The sequence below is a fragment of the Bubalus bubalis genome, chromosome 3 (assembly GCF_019923935.1).
Source record: "Bubalus bubalis isolate 160015118507 breed Murrah chromosome 3, NDDB_SH_1, whole genome shotgun sequence".
NCBI classification, from domain to species: Eukaryota; Metazoa; Chordata; class Mammalia; order Artiodactyla; family Bovidae; genus Bubalus; species Bubalus bubalis.
The window spans coordinates 41,938,253-41,960,772 of NC_059159.1; the positions used below are offsets into that span (position 1 = coordinate 41,938,253).

Below are 22,520 nucleotides of genomic sequence, written 5' to 3' on the forward strand. Positions count from 1 at the left end.
CAAATCACTGAATCCAAAAGGAAATCAGTCCTGAATATTCATTGGAAGGACTGATGTTGAGGCTGAAACTCCAATATTTTGGCCACCTGATGCAAAGAACTGACTCATTGGAAAAGATACTGATGCTGGGAAAGATTGAGGGCAGGAGGAGAAGGGGAAAACAGAGGATGAGGTGGTTGCATGGCATCACCAACTCAATGAACATGAGTTTAAGCAAGTTCTGGGAGTTGGTGATGGACAGAGAAGCCTGGCGGGCTGCAGTCCATGGGGTTGCAAAGAGTCGGACATGACTGAGCAACTGAACTGAAGCGAAATATTTTAAAGTGTACATCTGAGAATTGATAAAATAAGCTATTGCTTGCCTGCCTGCGAAGTTGCTTCAGTTGTGTCTGACTCTATGGACTGCAGCCTGCCAGGCTCCTCTCTCCATGGGACTCTCCAGACAAGAATACTGGAGTGGATTGCCATGCTCTCCTCCAGGGGACCTTCCTGACTCAGGGATTGAACCCGCATCTCCTATATCTCCTGCATTGGCAGGTGGTTCTTTACTACTAGTACCACCTGGGAAGCCCAAAATTAGTTATTATGCTTTCATTTATTTAATTCTAAGTTACTGTATGTGTGACATCCACCAAAAGATGATTGAGACCTGCAAAATAATTTGATTCAAATAATGAATAATGTAACTTCTTACTTGTATAAATTCTGTTTTGTTCAATCTTGGTTTCATTGAGTCAGCAATATCTACTGGTAGACAGCATGTTTCTAATTATTGAACAAAAGTTATTTGTGAGTTAGTTTTGTTGTAACACATTCACATTTTATATTCATATTATAGTACTCCAAAAGAACATAAAATTCTTAATGCCAATCAATATTTATAATAGAATAAATGATATATAGTTGGGTGACACTCCAATTACTACAAGATTATAATTTTTCCTGGCTTCTATTTAGCCAAGGAACTCAAGCATTTAAGAGCATGCCTACATTTTTAATGATCGTGTCAAGATAAAGCAGAAATAAACAGGCATATCAAAAAAGACTACAAAAATATCTGTGTTGGTTTATGCTAGAAGGTCCTAAAACATAAATGCTTTTTAAAGACTTTATTTTGTCTTTAATGTTTTTTTAAATAAATAAATAATATATGAATATGTTCTTTTGGTAAGAGATTCAAATAATACATTTTAGGATAACAGGATTAGAATTTAACAATAGAAAGATCCTACCAAACCCACTCCCATAATATACATCCTAAGATATCAGGATTAGTCAGAAGGTTTTCAGGAAGGAGAAAATGTCCTCAAGTACAATACATTGTTGTTATATGATCCCTAGTACAGAGTTTAAACTGAGTTTGTTGTATAATCATCAGTTCCTGGTTTAAAGGAAAAAAAAAAAGTTTTATGTGACTAAGACTAAGGAATGTAGAGAGAAAAAAAGATGTTTGTCCTTTCCTTCTCCTTGAGAATTCCAGACCCCTTTCACCTCCTCAGGGACCCCGGACTTCTCATCAACCTGCCTAGGAACTGACTCTCTCAATAGTAAGTAAGTAAGTAAAGTCGCTCAGTCATGTCTGACTCTTTGCGACCCCATGGACTGTAGCCTACCAGGCTCCTCTGTCCATGGGATTTTCCAGGCAAGAATACTGGAGTGGGTTGCCATTTCCTTCTCCAGGGGATCTTCCCGACCCAGGGATCGAACCCCGGTCTCCAGCATTGCAGATAGACACTTTACCGTCTAAGCCACCAGGGAAGCCCCTCAATAGTAAGGGTTATTACAAAATAATTTTAATAAAATGGGCCGCTCGACTAAAAGAATTAAAATTCACGGACTGCATCTCTGCTGTTCTACATTCTCCATCTGAGAAGAGCAAAGGAGCTTGAGAACATCTGTAAGAGCTTTGATAACGTCTACCTCAATACTGGCTCTTCATCTTAATGCAGCATTCTCCCCCTCCAAAAAGTGCGCGCGAGAGAGAAATATAAACGCTGTAGTAAGAGGCAGGCTTACCAAGCTGCAAATCTGGATTTTGAAAAAATTCATAAAGAACGTTCTGAATCTGCAAATCAAAGAGACCTTATATTACTTTTCAATTACCATATATTTAGTATTTCAGAATAAAAGCCATCTGTAGTCTTTCAGCTTAAGTCCTGAGTAATTCTTCTGACCCAGGTACAGAAATAGTAAGAGTTAATATTTAGTTTATAGCATATTTCAAAGTATATAAAATACTTTTGCATGCATTTCTTCAGTGATTTTCAACCCTTTTGTGTGAGAACTAGGATGCTGATAGGATTCCATTTGCCAGCTCCAAGGAAATTTCTAACAATCCTTGGACACTGGGCATGATGAAGCTAAGGCACCTTTGGCAACAAGCTTGGCAATCCAAAGAATTCTCTGTAATTCCTCATTTGTCAATGACAAAATAAAATTTCAGAGCTCCTCTTGATCTATTTTATTTTAAAATAATACTGCTGTTCAGATCAGTTTTAGGTTCACAGCAAAATTAACCAGAAGATACAGAGTTTCCGTATACTCCCTGCCCCCACCCCACCACATACATGGCTTAACTCCACTATCAACATCCCCCATCACAACGGTACATTTGTTACAACCAATGAACCTACACTGGAACCTCAAAACCTAAAGTCCATAGTTTATGTATAACTATGAGTTTTGAAAATTATATGATGACATGTATCCATCATTATGTAATACAGAATTGTTTCACCACCTTAAAACTCTTCTATGCTCTGTCTATTCATCTCTGTCCACACCCCACCATTCCTGTCTTCATAATTTTACTTTTTCTGGAATGTTATAGAATTAGACTCATACGGTATATAGCTTTTTCCGATTGGTTTCTTTCACTTAGTAATATGCATGTAAGGTTCTCCCACATCATTTCATGGCTTGATAGCTCATTTCTTTTTAGCACAGAATAATATTCCACTATCTGGATGTACCACATTTATTTATTATTCACCCACTGAGGGATGGCTTCCCAGGTGGCGTTAGTGGTAAGGAATCCACCTGCAATGCAGGAAACATAAGAGATGCAGATTCAATCCCTGGGTCAGGAAGATCTCCTGGAGGAGGGCATGGCAACTTGCTCCAGTATCCTTGCCTGGAGAATCCCATGGACAGAGGAGTCTGGCAGGCTACAGTCCATGCGGTCAGAAAGAGTTGTACACGACTGAAGTGACTTACACACTGCAGGACACCTTGGTTGCTTCCAAGTTTTGCTAATTGTTAATTATGCAGTAAATATCCATGTGTCAGCTTTTGTGTAGACATGAATTTCCAACTCCTTTGGGTAAATACAAAGGATCCTCTACCAGGGCTCAATCATATGGTAAGAGTATGTTTAGTTTCATAAGAGACTGCCAAGCCGTGTTCCAAAGTGGCCATAACCATTTTGTATTTCTGCCAATAATGAATGAGAGTTTCTGTTGCTGCACATCTTTGCCAGCATTTGGTGTTGTCAGTGTTCTGGATTCTGATAGGTGTGTAGTGGTATCTCATGGCTGTTTTCAATTGCATTTCCTCAATGACATGTGTGGAACATCTTTTCATATGCTTTTTTGCCATCTGTATATCTTTGGTGAAGTGTCTGTTCAGGTCTTTTGCCCCTTTTAAAATCTGTTATTTGTTTTCTTATTGTTTCAAGAGCTCTTTGTATATTTTGGATAATTGTCCTTTATCAGCCATGTCTTTTGTAAATATTTTCTTCCAGTCTGAGGCTTGTCCTCCTTGGTGTATTTTTAGCAATTCACTTTGAACTGGAAATATACTTGGTATTATATATGCTGCTGCTACTGCTGCTAAGTTGCTTCAGTCATGTCAGACTCTGTGCGATCCCAGAGATGGCAGCCCACCAGGCTCCCCCGTCCCTGGGATTCTCCAGGCAAGAACACTGGAGTGGGTTGCCATTTCCTTCCTCAGTGCATGAAAGTGAAAAGTGAAAGTGAAGTCGCTCAGTTGTGTCCGACTCTTCATGACCCCATGGACTGCAGCCTACCAGGCTCCTCCGTCCATGGGATTTTCCAGGTAAGAGTACCGGAGTGGGGTGGGTATTGTATATAACCAACAATTATTCTCACATCTACATATACCTGTGTATATATGTGTGCTCAGTCATGTCTGACTCTGTGAACCCATGGACTGTAGCCACCAGGCTCCTCTGTCCATAGAATTTCCCAGGCAGAATACTGGAGTGGGTAGCCATCCTCCAGGGGATCTTCCCAACCCAAGGATCACATCCAAGTCTCCTACGTCTCCTGCATTGGCAGGCAGATTCTTTACCACTGGTGCCACCTGGGAAGCACCTACATATACCTAAGAGAACATATTTATCTCTTAGAGCACAGTTATTTCCTGAAGCTAATGACATGGTCTTTTAGGGAAGTCCCTGGTGGTCCAGCAGTTAGGACTCCGCACTTTCACTGCTGAGGGCCCAGGTTCAATCCCTCATCAGGGAATTAAAATCCCACAAGCTGCATGGTGCCACCCATACCCCCACTCCACACCACATGGTCGTTTAGTCCACAAAAGTAATTAGTCACACACATACAAAAAACAAACAGAAGCTATGTCTGTCTATAATGAAGAGTTTGTGAAATTCAGCCAGAGTTAATATTTTGGAAATCTACCTAGAATTTTCTTTTTAATGTTCAAGAGAAAATTGAAGAAATTTACTTTCGTGGGCTACATTTACCTCAGCAAGACCGAAAATTTAGAGGGAAGCTTCTAGCACTCTAGAAACACTCTAGATTGCTCAGTATTTAGCAATCACTCTTACCACCCATTCCACCTTACCCTTCACAGGTATCCTCCTCCTTACCACTACCATCGGAATCATTCCTTTGGGGTCTAGAATCCACTCATTGAACTGCTCCTGCAGAGCCTGTTTCCGTGCATTGGCCACCTTGGCTTTGATGTCCTTTATGTATTCTTTTTGTTCTCGTTTCTGTTTAATATTCTCCTTTATCTTGGATACTCTGAAGGATGTAGAAATAGAAGACATGTTGTGTTAAGATTATTGGATTTGATTCAGATTGTTCAAATGGCAGAATTGAGAGTTCAGAGCCTCATTTAAATTTTCGACCTCTCTTTTTCCATGAGATCTTCATTTAAGCCTGCAGTGATTCCCTCCTTCCCCTAGCACATATTCAATTTGGCATTTCTCATAAGCTGCCTGCTACTATTCCTTGACTTTTTATAGAGGTCGACCTTATTTTACTCAACAAAATACTATACTTAAGAAGTACTAAGAATAGCTCTAGAAGCTGCCATGTATAAAAGCAAGATTGAACACACTAAGGCCTTAGGGTGGTGGGCCTCTTTTTTCCCTGGACATAGAAATCATCTTGGAAAGACCTTGATTCCAAGTCTAGGTAGGGAGACTGGAAACTGCATTTATAACAAGCATCTCAGGTAGTTCTGATTCCTTGGATCCAACTTTTGATTTCTGTCCAGGAATATGTATCGCCAATTTCTTTTATCTGGCCAGAGTCAAATACTTTTGACAGCCCTTAAGCAGAATACTGCTGCTACTGCTGCTACTAAGTTGCTTCAATCGTGTCCGACTCTGTGCGACCCCAGGGACGGCAGCCCACCAGGCTCCCCCGTCCCTGGGATTCTCCAGGCAAGAACACTGGAGTGGGTTGCCATTTCCTTCTCCAATGTATGAAAGTGAAAAGTGAAAGTGAAGTTGCTCAGTCGTGTCCGACTCTTAGCAACCCCATGAACTGCAGCCCACCAGGCTCCCCCGTCCATGGGATTTTCCAGGCAAGAGTACTGGAGTGGGGTGCCATTGCCTTCTCCACTTAAGCAGAATTGTTACGTTCTACTCAGACAGAGTTGTATCACTCACGTTGAAAATGGGGGAAGGACTGTGGTTTTAGTCATCCCTATATTTATCATCCATATTAGGACTTCAAAACCACTGTTTTGACTGAAACACCAAAATAGTTCAGAATAATAAAAGTAGCTTCTGATTTCAAACATAATTGTCAAATAATGTTTGAGTCAGGTCTTCTCATGGCTCAACTGGTAAAGAATCTGCCTGCAATGAGGGAGACCTGAGTTCGATCCCTGGGTTGGGAAGATCCCCTGGAGAAGGGAAAGGCTATCCACTTCAGTATTCTGGTCTGGAGAATTCCAAGGACTGTACAGTCCATGGGGTTGCAAAGAGTCAGACACAACTTTCACTTTCTTTCATTTTTCAAAGAAAAGACTAAGGCAATCTAACAGATTTTGAAATGCAAAAGACTTCTCAGTAGGAACTGGTAAATTGGGGAACTCTAATAATCCAAGAGGGATTAATACAGAGACTTTGCTGTAGCTCAGATGGTAAAGAGTCTGCCTGCAATTCAGGAGATCCAGTTTCAATCCCTGGGTCGGGAAGATCATCTGGAGAAGGGAATGGCAACCCACTCCAGGATTCTTGCCTGGAGAATCCCATGGACAGAGGGGCCTGGCAGGCTACAGTCCATGGGGTCCCAAAGAGTCAGACATGACTGAGCAATCAACACTACTAATAATCCAAGAGGGGCTTCCCAGGTGGCTCAGTGGTAAAGAGTCTGCCTGCCAATGCAGGAGATGCAGGTTCAATCCTTGGGTTGGGGAGATCCCCTGGAGAAGGAAATGGCAACCTACTCCAGTATTCTTGCCTGAGAAATTCAATGGACAGAGGAGCGTGATAGAGCTACTGTCTGTGGGGTCACAAGAATTTGACACAATTTAGTGACTAAACAACAACAAACAATAATCCAAGAGAAACAATATAAATCTAAATCATTACTTTATGCCCATATAAGGACTTCAAACTTCTGTAAGAAAATATTTCAAAAATAAAATTTCAAGTTTGAAAATAAAAACAGGCAGGGTTGTTTTTTTTTTAACATCTATTGAATTTGTTACAATATTGCTTCTGTTTTGTTTTGGTTTTTTGGCCTCTAGCATGCAGGATATTGGACTTTATTTAGCTCCCCAACCAGAGAACTGGATAGCCAGGGAATACCCCCAGGCAAGTTGTTTAATAGTGTAGAACGGCTGGTTTCTGAACTGCTGGAAGAATAATTAGCATTTTAAAGGAAGTGCTAAATTCCTCTGATGCGACTACTAACCAGCCAAGCCTCACCACTTGTCTCGGAACCCTCAGTCTCTTCTCAGCTGGCTCTCCTTCCCTTCCTCTATCTTTCTTCCTCTGCTGCTTTATCTGTCTACCTCTCCCTTTCCCACTCTCTCCCTCTTTATACAGCATGCGTGCGTGTTCAGTAGCTCAGTGCTGTCCGACTCTTTGAGACCCCGTGGAGCCTGCCAGGCTCCTCTGTCCATGGGATTTTCCAGGCAAGAATACTGTAGTGGGTTGCCATTTTCTGCTCCAGGGTGTCTTCCCAACCCAAGGATTGAACCTGGGATTGTTGTTGTTCAGTTGCTCAGCTGTATCAGACTCTCTTGCTGCCGCACGGACTGCAGCATACCAGGATTCCCTGTCCGTCACCATCTTCTGGAGTTTGCTCAAACTCATCATCAAGTCAGTGATGCCATCCAACCACCCCATCCTCTGTCGTCCCCTTCTCCTCCTGCCTTCAATCTTTCCCAGCATCAGGGTCTTCTGCAAAGAGTTGGCTCTTCTCATCAGGTGGCCAAAGTACTGGAACTTCAGCTTCAGCATCAGTCCTTCCAGTGAATATACAGGATTGATTTCCTTTAAGATTATTGACGGGTTTGATCTCCTTGCAGTCCAAGGGACGCTTAAGAGTCTTCTCTAACACCGCAGTTCAAAAGTATCAATTCTTTGGCGCTCAGCTTTCTTTATGGTCCAGCCCTCACATCCATACATGACTCCTGGAAAACCCTTTGACTGTATGGAACTTTGTTGGCAAAGTAATGTCTCTGCTTTTTAATATGCCGTCAAGGTTTGTCATAGCTTTTCTTCCAAGGGGCAAGTGTCTTTTAATTTCATGGCTGCAGTCACCATCTGCGGAGATTTTGGAGCCCAAGAAAATCAAGTCTGTCACTGTTTCCATTGTTTCCCCATCTATTTGCCAGGAAGTGATGGGACCAGATGCCGTGTTCTTAGTTTTTTGAATATTGAGTTTTAAGACAGTTTTATCACTCTCACTTTCATCAAGAGGCTTTTGAGTTCCTCTTCACTTTCTGCCATAAGGGTGGTGTCATCTGCATATCTGAGGTTGTTGATATTTCTCCCAGCAGTCTTGATTCCGGTTTGAATCAAGGGTCTCCTGAGTCTCTGGCATTGGCAGGTGGATTCTTTACCACTGTGCCACCTGGGGAGCCTCTATACAGCTCTCTCCTCAATTCCTGTCTTTCCTTCCTGATTCTCTATTCTGTGTATTTCTTAGAGCTTTTTCTCATTATTCATTCATTCACACTCACTGAGTTTCTTATTCACTCATTACACAAACATATACTGAGCACCTACTATGGATTCTGCCATTGTAAAGCTTAGGGTCCAATGCAGAACAAGAAAGTAAGTGATGTTGTGTAATAAGTATTGGGTGTCTCCAGATTCTCATGTGTATCAATCAAAATGGATTAACAAAATTGGGTTTCTGTCACAGTTCCATCTGCCTGAAAAGCCTTCCTCCCTCTCTTCGTTTGGCTAGATCCTCCACATCCTTTAGGTCTCAGTTCAGACATCATTTCCTCCCTCTTATAAATGTCCACATTTAGAAACAGAACCTGGTTTTGTGCTTCAGGGCCATTGCACAGGAGGCTCTAAATACAATCCAGATGGATTTTTAATTTATGATGTAACTCATTCAGGGACTGAGTAAAATTTCTCTTTTGTGGTCTGCATTATCTCAAGAGGATATCTAATCAACAGAATTTCATAGCCTCCAAAACTCTTAACTTAGGGTATTGTAATGTAGGGTAGACATAACCTACAAGCAGATTCTAAGTGCAAATTCACAATCCACTTTTAAGGAGATTGGAAAAGAAAAAAAAACAAAAACAAAACTACAATGTGGTAAAATGCAAAAATTGTCACAAATTCTTTCCATTCCTGTAAGCAGGTCTGTTTGTATGCAATGTAGTCTTGCAGTCCTCCCATTAAGAATTAAAGTCTATTTCTGCATCTCGTGTGTCTGGCTGTGGCCATGTAACTTCCTTGGGCCAATGGGCCATTAGCAAACACAGGAAGCAGAAAGCTGAAAAGTGGTATAAATTATATAACAATAAAACTTATATAACAAAAATTATATCACAATAAAACAGTGGAAAAAAAGGAATCAACGTGCTTAAGCATTGGAGTTTGCTCTGTTTCATTAAACTTAAGAGTCTTTGCACCACCACCTTGGAATAAGCCTAGACTAACCTGCCCCACCGGAGAAGGCAATGGCACCCCACTCCAGTACTCCTGCCTGGAAAATCCCATGGACGGAGGAGCCTGGTAGGCTGCAGTCCATGGGGTCGCTAAGAGTCGGACACGACTGAGCGACTTCACTTTCACTTTTCACTTTCATGCCTTGGAGAAGGAAATGGCAACCCACTCTAGTACTCTTGCCTGGAAAATCCCATGGACGGAGGGGCCCTGTGGGCTGCAGTCCATGGGGTCACTAGGAGTCGGACATGACTGAGCGACTTCACTTTCACTTTTCACTTTCACGCATTGGGGAAGGAAATGGCAACCCACTCCAGTGTTCTTACCTGGAGAATCCCAGGGACGGGGGAGCCTGATGGGCTGCCGTCTGTGGGGTTGCACAGAGTCGGACAGGACTGCAGCGACTTAGCAGCAGCAGCCGCCGCAACCTGCTCCACTGCTTTACCAACAGTCAGCCAACTAATAGCCAGATGACTATCAACTGCCATTTTACTGTAATGTATGAGTGATACCATGTGGAGGAGAGATGAGCCATGAGCCCAGTCCAAAGTTACCAACCCATAAAATCATGAGCAAATTAATGATTGTTTATTTAAGCCACTCAGTTTTGAGGTATTTTGTTATGCAACCAAAGCTAGTTAATAAAACAGTCTCCACAGTACTTCCCTGGTGGTCCAGTGGTTAAGAATCTGCTTTCCAATGCAGGTGATGTGGGTTTGATCCCTGGTCAGGGAATTAAAATCCCGCATGCCATGGGCCAATGAGGCCCGTATGCCACAACTAGAGAAGCTCTGACACACTGCAACAAAGCCAAGACAGTTGAAAAAACTGTCTCCCCATCTTAAATGTTTTGAGATTTTTAAGAGTACAATATAAATCTAACTACTTAAAGAATAGACGTAAAAATGCTTTCTTGCCCTAATTGTCACAATCCAAATTCTATCCATCCATTCAAGCTGTGTTAGGAAAATCTTCCACTTAGAGAATTTGCCTAGATTATATAAAAACTGAATGTTGTATTTCATAAAAACTGGTTCTAGCCAGCTTAAGTGGATAATAGACCGTGAACTTTGAGCAATCCCAGTACACAAGACCATTGCTAGACCTAACTGAAGCCTCTTTTTCAGCTGCTAAACAATAGTACTTGTTTTCATCAATCGTGTACAAACCTATGGACTCGTTCTATCCTATATACAGTGTGATTGTCTTTAACTGTTACAAGTATAACCATTATAAAGCTCCATTCCTAACACTTAAAACTCTAGAATCTTCCCTCTCTGCAACTAGTGAGTGATTTCTTCACTGGTATAGATTCCTTTGCCTGGCAAGTTAATAAGCTCAGTTTGTGTTTGTTTTTAAGCTCTGATGGTCTTAGTTTCACAAAGCTAAGCTGGACTTCTTGAAGCATGTTCATATTATTCCTGTGATGAGTATTCCTATACAAATACATATATATCTACTTAATTATTATACTTAATTCTTATTTTCTTCTGTTTATTCAACATATGTCTTATTATGAAATGAGGTTCCTGACACAAGGTGCAATGATAGGTTCTCCTAAGGATATTAGTTGCTGAGTAGTTTAAAATGAATCAGTAGAATATCTGGCAAATACTAGGAATTTCTGGACATCTTGAATCAGTTTAGTCGCTCAGTCGTGTCCAACTCTTTGCATGGACTGCAGCACACCACGCCTCCCTGTCCATCACCAACTCCCAAAGTTTACTCAAACTCATGTCCATTGAGTTGGTGATGCCATCCAACCGTCTCATCCTCTGTTGTCCCCTTCTCCTCCTGCCTTTAATCTTTCCCAGCATCAGGGTCTTTTCCAGTGAGTCAGTTCTTCGCATCAGGTAGCCAAAGTATTGGAGTTTCAGCTTCAGCATCAGTCCTCCCAATGAACATTCAGGACTGATTTCCTTTAGGATGGACTGGTTGGATCTCCTTGCAGTCCAAGGGACTCTAAGAGTCTTCTTCAACACTGAAGAGACTTAGCACACATGCATGAGTACACCAAGAAACTTGGAAGGATGTACTGAAAATTAAGAACAATAGTTATTTATAGCTGAGGGGGAGCACTGGGTGGATGGAGGATAAGAATGGGAGAGAGGGACTTCCCTGGTGGTCCAGTGGTTAAGAATCTGCCTTCCAATGCAGGGGATGCGAGTTTGATCCCTGGTCTGGGAAACTGAGATCCCAAATGTTGGGGAGCTACTGAGCCAGTGGGCATCTAGAGAGAGTCCATGCATCACAATGAAAGAGCTCATATGATGCAACCAAGACCCAATGCAGCAAATAAATGAGTAATTTTTAAAAAGAATGGGAAAGAAAGTTTCTGGTGTTTAACACTTTATGTGCGCTCAGTTGCTCAGTCATGTCTGACTCTTTAGAACCCCATGGACTGTAGCCCACCAGGCTCCTCTGTTCATGGAATTTTTCAGGTAAGAATACTGGAGTGGGTTGCCATTTCCTTCTTCAGGGGAATCTTCCTGACCTAGGGATGGAACCCTGGTCTCCTGCGTGTCCTGCATTGGTAGGCAGATTCTTTACCACTGCGCCACCTGGGAAGTTTCTTAGTGTACTCATGCATGTGTGCTAAGTCGCTTCAGTTGTGTTCGACTCTTTGCGACCCTATGAACTGTAGCCCTCCAGGCTCCTCTGTCCGTGGGATTTTCCAGGCAAGAATACTGGAGTGGGTTCCCATTTCCTCCTCCAGGGGGTCTTCCCAACCCAGGGATTGAACCCGCATCTCTCATGTCTCTGCATTGGCAGGCAGGTTCTTTACCCCTTGTGCCACCTGGGAAGCCCTAGTGTAACACATAAGCGAATGCAAATATGCATTCTTAATTTCCTTCCTTTTATCCAAAGCATGTGGATGAGTTAAAAATATTTTCCACTTTATACATTTCAGCTTTTGAACCAGATAAACGTATTACCTATCTGGAAAGTTAAATTCCAGAAAGTGCTTCCTCTCATATAGCTTACTTTCCAGTACAAGGAGACAGATAAAAAACAGATAAATATACACTTGGGATCCTAGTGAGATAACTAAATTCATGAATACATGGAGCTTAACAAACCTCACTAGTCTTCATTGTGTCTCATAAATAGTGAAACACACAGCAGTAGCTCGTAAGTCCTTTCTGAAGGACTATAACATTACTTAAAATCCTGTTTGTATTATTATACATTTTTTTCTACTTACTTTTTAACATAAGGAGAGCTAGATCATCAACTGAAAACACCAACAAATTGTACCTGTTGTAAGTAGTGTTTGGAACATGTATCTTCAGGTCTTCTGAGATCTCTCTCATCACCCTCTGATAACCAGACAGTCCTGAATCTTTGATATAATTAGGGTTGTTTCTCATTAAGTATTCTCCCAAATGGTTAATTGGATCAAACTTGGTGGGAATATCAACATCTGCCAAAAGCTTCTTCTTTTCCACTTGCATTAACATTCTTTCCATTCCAGGAACTAAGGTGGGTAGAAGTTTGTCGAGCAAATACGCACGAGTGTTCAGTGTCGTGTTTTCAGGATTAAACCACTCTTTGGCCAAATTATCCCTGGGGAGTTTCTCTTCTGCCTTTTTTTCTAGTTCCTTCTTCAGATTTTCCTTATCTATGATTTTCTGATGCATTGCCTGGGCTCTTGCCTGCACCCTTTCTAAAAGATTTTTCTTCCACGGTTGTTCCCGGTTTGAATCCTGTGCAGTTTGATCTAAATTGAAAATCACTTTTGCAGGTTTTCTAAAGACAATATTCTTTGAGCCTCTAGTTTTAGACTCCTTTATTGAACAAGTTGAGATTTTTGGCTGGTTCTCCAGGTTTAAATCTGAGGGAACAAACGTGAAATGTAAGAAATATTAGAAGTAAATTTTAATCTATGTTACTCTAGAATATTGTTAGAAAAAATTTACATGGCATATTCAAACACAAGTAACAGTAACAGAAAATCAGACAGCAGTGACTTTAACCATCAGGACATTTATTGTTTTCTTAATCAACCGTCATTCAACAGCTCAGTGCTTTCATTAAATACCTATCCTGTTTTTATTGCTCTTTATTTTTTGTGCTTGTACCTCAAGATCACAAGATAGCTATTGCACCTCCAGGCATCTCTTCTTTTTTTGTCTTTATTGAATTTGTTACAGTATTGCTTCTGTTTCATGTTTTGGCTTTTTGGCCACAAGGGATGTGGGATTTTAGCTCCCTGACTAGGGGTTGAGCCTGCACTCCCTGCATTGGGAGGCAAAATCTTAACCACTGGACCGCCAGGGAGGGCCCCAGTGCATCACTTTGTTATAGTAAAAAAGGACTGAGACCAAAGGGGCTTTCTCCTCTGGAGGTTCTGTTTTGTTACCCAAGAAGGGAAGATCTCAAACTCTTCACTCCAAGACTTTCCTTTACATTTCATTGGCCCTAATTAGGTTACACGCCCACCCTAAGCCAACAGCTGGTAAAGGGAAAAGGGGTTAATTGGGAATAGTTTTGATCAACTGTAATTTATTCCTTTGTTTCAGGATTCAGATATAATTCTCTGATATCAAGTGATTTCTATCTGCTACAAAATTAAGGTTCAGTTGGCAGACAGAAAGGCGGGAAAATGTCTGCTGAGTAAGTGATGAAGAGAGTCTGCCACACTTGTATATGTAAATATATTTCTTCCCACTCTCATGCTTACAACTTCTTTCAAGTTGGACATTTTACACCAAGATAGTTCACTAAGAAGAGGCACCTACATTCCCTTCCTACCAAAATCTCTAGAAATGATAGAAATGATAGGGTGTGTGTGTGGTGGGGAGGTTTAAATATTCATTTGTTTGGCTTCGTGGGGTCTTAGTTGCAGCATGGGGGATCTTTCCTTGCAGCACATGGACTCTCTAGTTGTGGCCCGTCAGCTTAGTTGCCCCTCGGGGGCGTGTGGGATCTTAGTTTCCCAACCAGGGGTCAAACCCCCATCCCCTGAACTGCAAGGTGAATTCTTAACCACTGGACCACCAGAAAAGTCCCTGTGTGTGTGTGTTTTAATATGAACATAAGAATGCTAAGAATAATAAAGAGGGCCTTCAGTAGTCAGAAATTTTGAAGGTCTCTGAAAAATGTAAGGTAAATGGGATTCAGTTCAGTCCAGTTGCTCAGTCATGTTCAACTCTTTGTGACCCCATGGACTGCAGCACAGCAGGCTCCCCTGCCCATCACCAGCTACCGGAGTTTGCTCAAACTTATGTCCGTTGAGTCGGTGATGCCATCCAACCATCTCACCCTCTGTCGTCCCCTTCTCCTCCTGCCTTCAATCTTTCCCAGCATCAGGTTTTTTTCCAAGGAGTCAGTTGTTCACATCAGGTGGCCAAAGTATTAGAGTTTCAGCATCAGTCCTTTCAATTAATATTCAGGGTTGATTTCCTTTAGGATTGATTGGTTTGATCTCCTTGCAGTCCAAGGGACTCTCAAGAGTCTTCTCCAACACCACAGTTCAAAAGCATCAATCCTTTAGCACTCAGCTTTCTTTATGGTCCAACTCTCACATACATACATGACTACTGGAAAAGCCATTGCTTTGACTAGATGGACCTTTGTTGGCAAAGTAATATCTCTGCTTTTTAATATGCTATCTAGGTTGGTCACAAATTTCCTTCCATGCGAAGAGTTGACTCATTGGAAAAGACCCTGATGCTGGGAGGGATTGGGGGTAGGAGGAGAAGGGGACGACAGAGGATGAGATGGCTGGATGGCATCACCAACTCGATGCACATGAGTTTGGGTGAACTCCGGGAGTTGGTGATGGACAGGGAGGCCTGGTGTGCTGCAATTCATAGGATCGCAAAGAGTCGGACACGACTGAGCGACTGAAGTGAACTGAAATGATGAGGCACTCTAAGCTTAAAGAATGTATATATGGGTAACAGGGGAGTGATTGATCTTTTTGTGTATCTTCATCTCCATTGAAGCTAATCATCAGGCACCAGAGGCATTCACCCTTGAGCTGAGACAAGCGGGTCTGGGCAAGAGAGGCAGGACAATGCCTCCATACCCATAGAAAATGAATTTACAGCAGACTTCACTGTCTGCATATCTCACCCCTCCTCCAAAATCTCAGGCAGGAGGCTACAGAAAACAGAAACGTCATCCACAGAAAAGCAAACAGGGATTCCCAAATGCAAATGTAAGCACACACATAAGAATCACTAAATATTTAAAGAAAACTATCTCCATGACTGAACAAATGCAATGGTTAATACTATCCAAGGAAGCACCATTAATAAAACAAATATGAAAGTGAAAGTGAAGTCGCTCAGTTGTGTCCAACTCTTTGTGACCCTGTGGACTGTAGCCTACCAGGCTCGTCTCTCCACGGGATTCTCCAGGCAAGAATACTGGAGTGGGTTGCCATTTCTTTCTCCAGGGGATCTTCCCAACCCAGGGATCGTACCCAAGTCTCTCGCATTGCAGGCAGACGCTTTAACCTCTGAACCACCAGGGAAGCTCTAAGGAGTTCTAAAAGAATTGTAATTAAATGGATAATCTCAGAACAGAGATATAGAGGAAATAAAAATAGTTTTTATCATTTTTGAAAATTAAGAGAACTTCGAAACCTAGCGGTCAGACTTTTGTTTCTATTATCCTTCTCCAACTGAAAAATGGGACTTCCCTGACAGTCCAGTGGTTAAAACTCCGAGGTTCCACTGCAGGGGGCACAGGTTTCATCCCTGATGGGGAACTAAGATCCCACATGTCACGTGGTGCACAGTGAAAAAAGGAAAAGAAAAGAAAGAAATCATGACTTCTTGGAGAAATGGCTGATTCTAGAACTGGGGCAAGAAATATTCAAGAAGAGCCTGGAGTATCTTCTAGTGCCAGAAAGTAAAGAGCTCAAAACAACCTCTGCATTGATTGGGACATGCTGTAGGGAATCAGTAGCCAACTGAAAGCTCTCTCAAAGGCCAAAAATGGAACAATTTGAGCAACAAAGTAATATTGGATTATAACCCCAGTATAAAATAAATATTCATGTCTATTCAAAAAACCAAGATCATGGCATCTGGTCCCATCACTTCATGGGAAGTAGATGGGGAAACAGTGGAAACAGTGGCAGACTTTATTTTTTCGGGCTCCAAAATCACCGTAGATGGTGATTGCAGCCATGAAATTAAAAGATGCTTACTCCTTGGAAGGAAAGCTATGACCAACCCAGATAGCATATTCAAAAGCAGAGACATTACTACTTTGCCAACAAAGGTCCGTCTAGTCGAGGCTATGGTTTTTCCAGTTGGTCATGTATGGATGTGAGAATTGGATTGTGAAGAAAGCTGAGCGCCGAAGAATTGATGCTTTTGAACTGTGGTGTTGGAGAAGACTCTTAAGAGTCCCTTGGACTGCAAGGAGATCCAACCAGTCCATTCTAAAGGAGATCAGTCCTGGGTGTTTTTTGGAAGGACTGATGTTGAAGCTGAAACTCCAATACATTGGCCACCTGATGCGAAGAGTTGACTCATTGGAAAAGACTCTGATGCTGGGAGGGATTGGGGGCAGGAGAAGGGGATGACAGAGGATGAGATGGCTGGATGGCATCACTGACTCGATGGACATGAGTTTGAGTGAACTCTGGGAGTTGGTGATGGACAGGGAGGACTGGCGTGCTGCGATTCATGGGGTCGCAGAGCCGGACACGACTGAACGACTGAACTGAACTGAACTGATACTGATATAAACAAATACTTCAATAAATAAATAAATGGGGGAAATAGAAAAATCTCCTGTGCAGAAGTATTCCAAATAACTTATGTACTCTGCCTTCAAGGCACTAGAGCGTAATTCTCTTCTCCTTAAGTGTGGACTGTGCATAGTGACTTCTCAAAGAGTACAGTTAGAAATAGGGGAAATAAAGAAACAGAGGAAAAAGAATAACTTTACAGTGGAGAAACATGACAACTACTATCTCAGTCAGATGATCAAGGCTAATATCAACAATGAAAAGTCAACATTGGCTCATTAATTGTGACAAATGAGCTGTGCTGATAGCATATATGATACACTTGATAGCATGAAATGGCAATAGCAATTTTTCTCTGCAACCTTTCTCCAAAAACCAATAATCTCAGTCACATTATGAATTTTTAAAAAAATCAGACAAATCCCAATTAGGGCCACTCTGCAAAAATACCTGATAGTATTTTTCTCTAACACTGTCAAGGTCATAAAAAACAAGGAAATCTGATAAACTGTTAGAGCAAAGAAAAGTCTAAAAGGACATGACAACTAAATTTGGTATCCTAGAGAGGTTTCCTGGAGCAGTAAAAGAACACTAGGTAAAACTAAGGAAATCTGAATAACGTATGGATTTAGTTAGTTATAATGTATCAATACTGGCTTCCTTGATAGAAATATGCCATGCTAACATAAGATATTAATAATAGGTAATGCTGGATATGGGGTAGAGAGGAATTCTCTGTATTACCTTCACTATTTTTGTTTTGGTAAACTTAACAAGCAGTCTAAAAATAAAAGCTTATTTAAAAAAAAATAAACTAAACAAACCAATAAAGCAAGAGAGATCGCTTGAAAATGAAAAAGGATTGTTGTTGCCAATAAATCTTCAATACATTGGCTTGAACATCAGAAAACAATCAATCAGCAAGCTGTAAAATAAAGTCAAGGTGGATAAAAAGAGCAAAGTAAATAAAAGAATGGAGGATTTATGGTTATTTAAAAAACAGAAATTCATCCATAGAAAAATGAAATTTTGATATATGTAACTGAAACTCCAATACTTTGGCCACCTAATGCGAAGAGCTGACTCATTAGAAAAGACCCTGATGCTGGGAATGATTGAGGGCAGGAGGAGAAGGGGACAACAGAGGATGAGATGGTTGGATGGCATCACCAACTCAATAGACATGGGTTTGGGTGGACTCCGGGAGTTGGTGATGAACAGGCAGGCCTCGCGTGCTGCAATTCATGGGGTCGCAAAGAGTCAGACATGACCGAGTGACTGAACTGAACTGAACAACATGGATGGACTTTGAAAACATTATGTTCAGAGCAATATGCCAGACACAGGACAAATATTATATGGTTCCACTTACATGAGGTAGCTAAATTCATAGACAGAAGGTAGAATAGAAATCACAATGGGGTGAGGGAAGAGGAGAAGGGGGAAATACTGTTTAATGGGTACAGAGTTTTTGTTAGGGATGATGCAAGAGTCTTGAGTAGGGATGGGGATGATTTGTGAATCAACTTTGTGAATACATTTAATGTCACTGAATTGCACACTTACAGATAGTTAAAGTGATAAACATTATATATATTTTACCATATTTAAAAAAAAGATAAAAGAGCCTCACCAAGAAGACTTCAGAATCCCTCTCATGCTACCTTTTCAATCACAAAGTTCCTTCAAAGGTAACACTAACTTTCCTTCCTCCTTCCCTCCCTCCTTCCATTCCCTTCCCTTCCTTTCCTTGCTTTCTCCCTTCCTTCCTTCCTCTATTCCTATCTCTCTCTCTTTCCCCCTCTCCTTCTAGGCCTTTTCCCATTCCTCCCTCTCTCTGGTCACATTCCCTTGACTCTCAACATTATGGATTAATACTATCTGTTTTTGAACTTCACATTGATGGAATCATACAACATGTGCTCTATTGTACATTTTTTTGCTCAATAACTTAACTACTTTTTCCACGTTGCCTGGCAGTAGCTTCATAGTATTACATTATGTGAACTTGCTACAATTTTTTCTATTCATTCTACTGCTGATAGGATATTTGAATACTTTCCAGATTTGATTATTACAAAAAAGCTGCCATGATCAATCCTCTACATGTCTTTTGGTAGACATATACATTCATTTATCTTGGTATGTACCTAGAAGTATAAATGCTGATCATAGGGTATATATATATTCACCTTAGAAATAGTGCCAAACAGTTTTCTGAAGTTGTACCAATTTACGTTCCTACCATCAATGTATGAAAATTTTTGTATTCCATATCCTTGCCAACTTGGCATTGTCTTTGATTTCAGTTATTCTGCAGAACACATAGTCTATCTTATGATTTTAATTTGCATTTCCCTGGTGACAAATGAACTAGAACACATTTCCCTCTCTTTACAGGCATTTGAATATCTTCTCTGATAAAGTATTTGTTCAAAGCTATTGTCCATTTTTCCATTGGATTGTCTGTCTTACTGATTTGTAGGGGTTCTCTATATAGTTAAAAACCTTTGATGAACACAGGTATTGTAAGTATCTTTTCTCATATTTTGCTTGGCTTTTCACTCTCTTAATGGTGTTTTCTAATGAACAAAAATAAAATTCTTAATTTTAATGTGTCCATTCTTCATTTATTTATTTATAGTCAGCATCTTTTGTGTTTTAAGAAATCTTTGTCTACCCCCAAATTGTGATAATATTCTCCTGTGTTCTTCTAAAATTATTTACTGTTTTATCATTCACATTTACATCTATAATACATGCAGAATTTGTTTTCATGTGTGGGGTGAGGTAGAACTCAAAAATACATATTTTCCATTTTGGCATCATTCTTGTTTTCAATACAGGATTTTCAACTGGACTCTGTTCCATTGGCTTGTCTATTTTTATGCCAATGTCATACTGTCCTAATTTTTGTTACTTAACTATAAATCTTGATATTTAGAAATATAAATCCTCTAGCTGTGTTGTTCAAGATTTCCTTGGCTTTTCTGGGTCTTTTGCACCTCTACATAAATTTTAGAATCAAATTGTCATTTTATAAACACACAGACACACATACAGAAGTTTTTATTAGAATTACAGTGAAGCTAAAGGTCAGTTGAAAAAGCACTACTATCTTAACAACATTAACCCTTCTAATTCATGAATAAGGTATATATTTTCATTTATTTAGGTCATCTTTAATTTCTTTTAATTATGCTTTATAGTTTCAGTGTAGAAGTTTTGTTCATTTTTGGTTAGACTTACTTTGAGATATTTAGGGGGTTGTAAGACATTAAAATTGGATCTTAAAATTTTCATTGTCTGTTTGTGGCTAATATATAATAGAAATATAATTGTTTTTGTATATTGACTTTGTATCCAGAAACCTTGATAAACTTACATTGATTGCTTTGTTCATCTGCTAAAAAGAAATTTCTATTTTTTCCTTGATAACTTTTATAATTTTTATATTCCTTATTTGCCTTATGACACTGGCTAAACCCATAGATCTTTTAGGAAGAATAATCTTTTTTTAACCCACCTTTCGAAATTAAGACTTATTAACGAAGATATGTTGTCCGTGTTGGTTACTACTGAATTCTTAGTTAGCAGTGGTTAGAACAGTGTCAGAAACATAGTAAGTACTCAAGTATTTGATGAATGAATAAACACTGTGTTAAAAAATACTACAGGCATTGGAGTAAGAGGTAACAGGGTTCAAATTTCAGCTCTAACATATAGTAGTTCCTTATAGAATAAGCTTATAAACTTAGACTGTATTTCTACAAGATGGGAATATAATTATACTTTGTAGGATAATCATGATGAGAAAACTATACATATACATATATGAAATTATATATATAACACATATATCCTGAAGCATTTATAGTCATTATTACTATTATTATTATTGGATGAGCTCACTCAGAGTATCTAGAGTGAGAAGAGCACCATAAAAGGAATTTTGTGCAACATTTTAGAAGAATAGGCAGATAAAGTACATTTACACAGGAGTCTGAGAGTGACTAGGGAGTTGGGAGGAAACCAGGATACATTAGAATCACAGAAACTACAAGAAGAAGAGTTTAAAGAAGGATGTATTATTAAAATTTCAATTTGAGCAGTAGAAATCTATCTTACATAACTTAAATTTTAAAAATACAGTCTCTCTTTCCTTTTAACCTCTCCAGCATAACCCAAGGCAGATATCCCTCCTCCAGATGTATAGCAACTTAATATCTAGCCATCTGCATGGCTCATTAGTAAACTTACAAATGAACTAGGGCATTCTCTTATCTTTGCTGCAGACTGCTAGTGCTCCTCTAGGGTGCTTGGTATTACAGGTTGCTAAGCAATAATCCTCCGGAGAAGGCAATGGCAACCCACTCCAGTACTCTTGCCTGGAAAATCCCATGGACGGAGGAGCCTGGTAGGCTGCGGTCCAAGGGGTCCCTAAGAGTCGGGCTCGACTGAGCGACTTTACTTTCACTTTTCTCTTTCATGCATTGGAGAAGGAAATGGCAACCCACTCCAATATTCTTGCCTGGAGAATCCCAGGGACAGAGTAGCCTAGTGGGCTGCTGTCTATGGTGTCGCAGAGTCGGACACGACTGAAATGACTTAGCAGCAAGCAATAATCCTAGTGCTTGCTCTCTCCCCACCAACACGCAGAATGGAAATAGATGTGTGTTTGGTTATAACTCTGGTCAAACACTTCTCTCTTAGAGCAATAATACCAAGAAAACAAAAGGAGACACACCAATAGCAGGGTCAGTAAATCAGGATTCTGAATAAGCCTATCAGTAGCAATCCTTTGATTGGGTGATCTCTGAATTCATAAATTACGGCACTGCCCCAATGGAAAATTAATTAAGGAGTTTAACTGAATATAATTTCAAGCAAATACTGGGTTTTTTAGCCTATGCTTGCTGCTAAGTCACTTCAGTCGTGTCCGACTCTGTGCAACCCCATAGACGGCAGCCCACCAGGCTCCCCCGTCCCTGGGATTCTCCAGGCAAGAACACTGGAGTGGGTTGCCATTTCCTTCTCCAATGCATGAAAGTGAAAAGTGAAAGTGAAGTCGCTCAGTCATGTCCGACCCTTAGCGACCCCATGGACTGCAGCCTACCAGGCTCCTCCATCCATGGGATTTTCCAGGCAAGAGTACTGGAGTGGGGTGCCATTGCCTTCTTCGAGCCTATGCTTATATAGTCCTAAATCTTTTACAGATAGATTGATTCATTTACATATTCACTCAATAAGTAATTATTGATGTCATAGTGCCAGGCACTATGCTAAGCACTGAAATTCTTTTTCAGGACTTTCTAAACTTCTATGGAATTAAGAGCTTTTCAAATACTTACCCAACATGCACATCTTCACTCTGTATTAACCCACCTTCTAACATACAAAGTCCTATTCACGCACTACAGGCACAAATGCTTTCAATTAAAGAAG

General features: G+C 40.5%; 1 protein-coding gene across 1 annotated transcript in view; it reads right to left on the bottom strand.

The window, feature by feature from the left end:
* EFCAB5 (EF-hand calcium binding domain 5) overlaps window positions 1-22,520 on the bottom strand; it is a 91,368-nt gene that overhangs the window by 53,080 nt on the left and 15,768 nt on the right. Inside the window, exons 5-8 of the mRNA XM_025280948.3 lie at window positions 12,620-13,196; window positions 4,850-5,006; window positions 2,017-2,065; window positions 695-765 (exon numbers count right to left, since the gene is read on the bottom strand). Coding sequence (XP_025136733.3) covers window positions 695-765; window positions 2,017-2,065; window positions 4,850-5,006; window positions 12,620-13,196 — 854 coding nt within the window. The remainder of the gene's footprint in view (window positions 1-694; window positions 766-2,016; window positions 2,066-4,849; window positions 5,007-12,619; window positions 13,197-22,520) is intronic.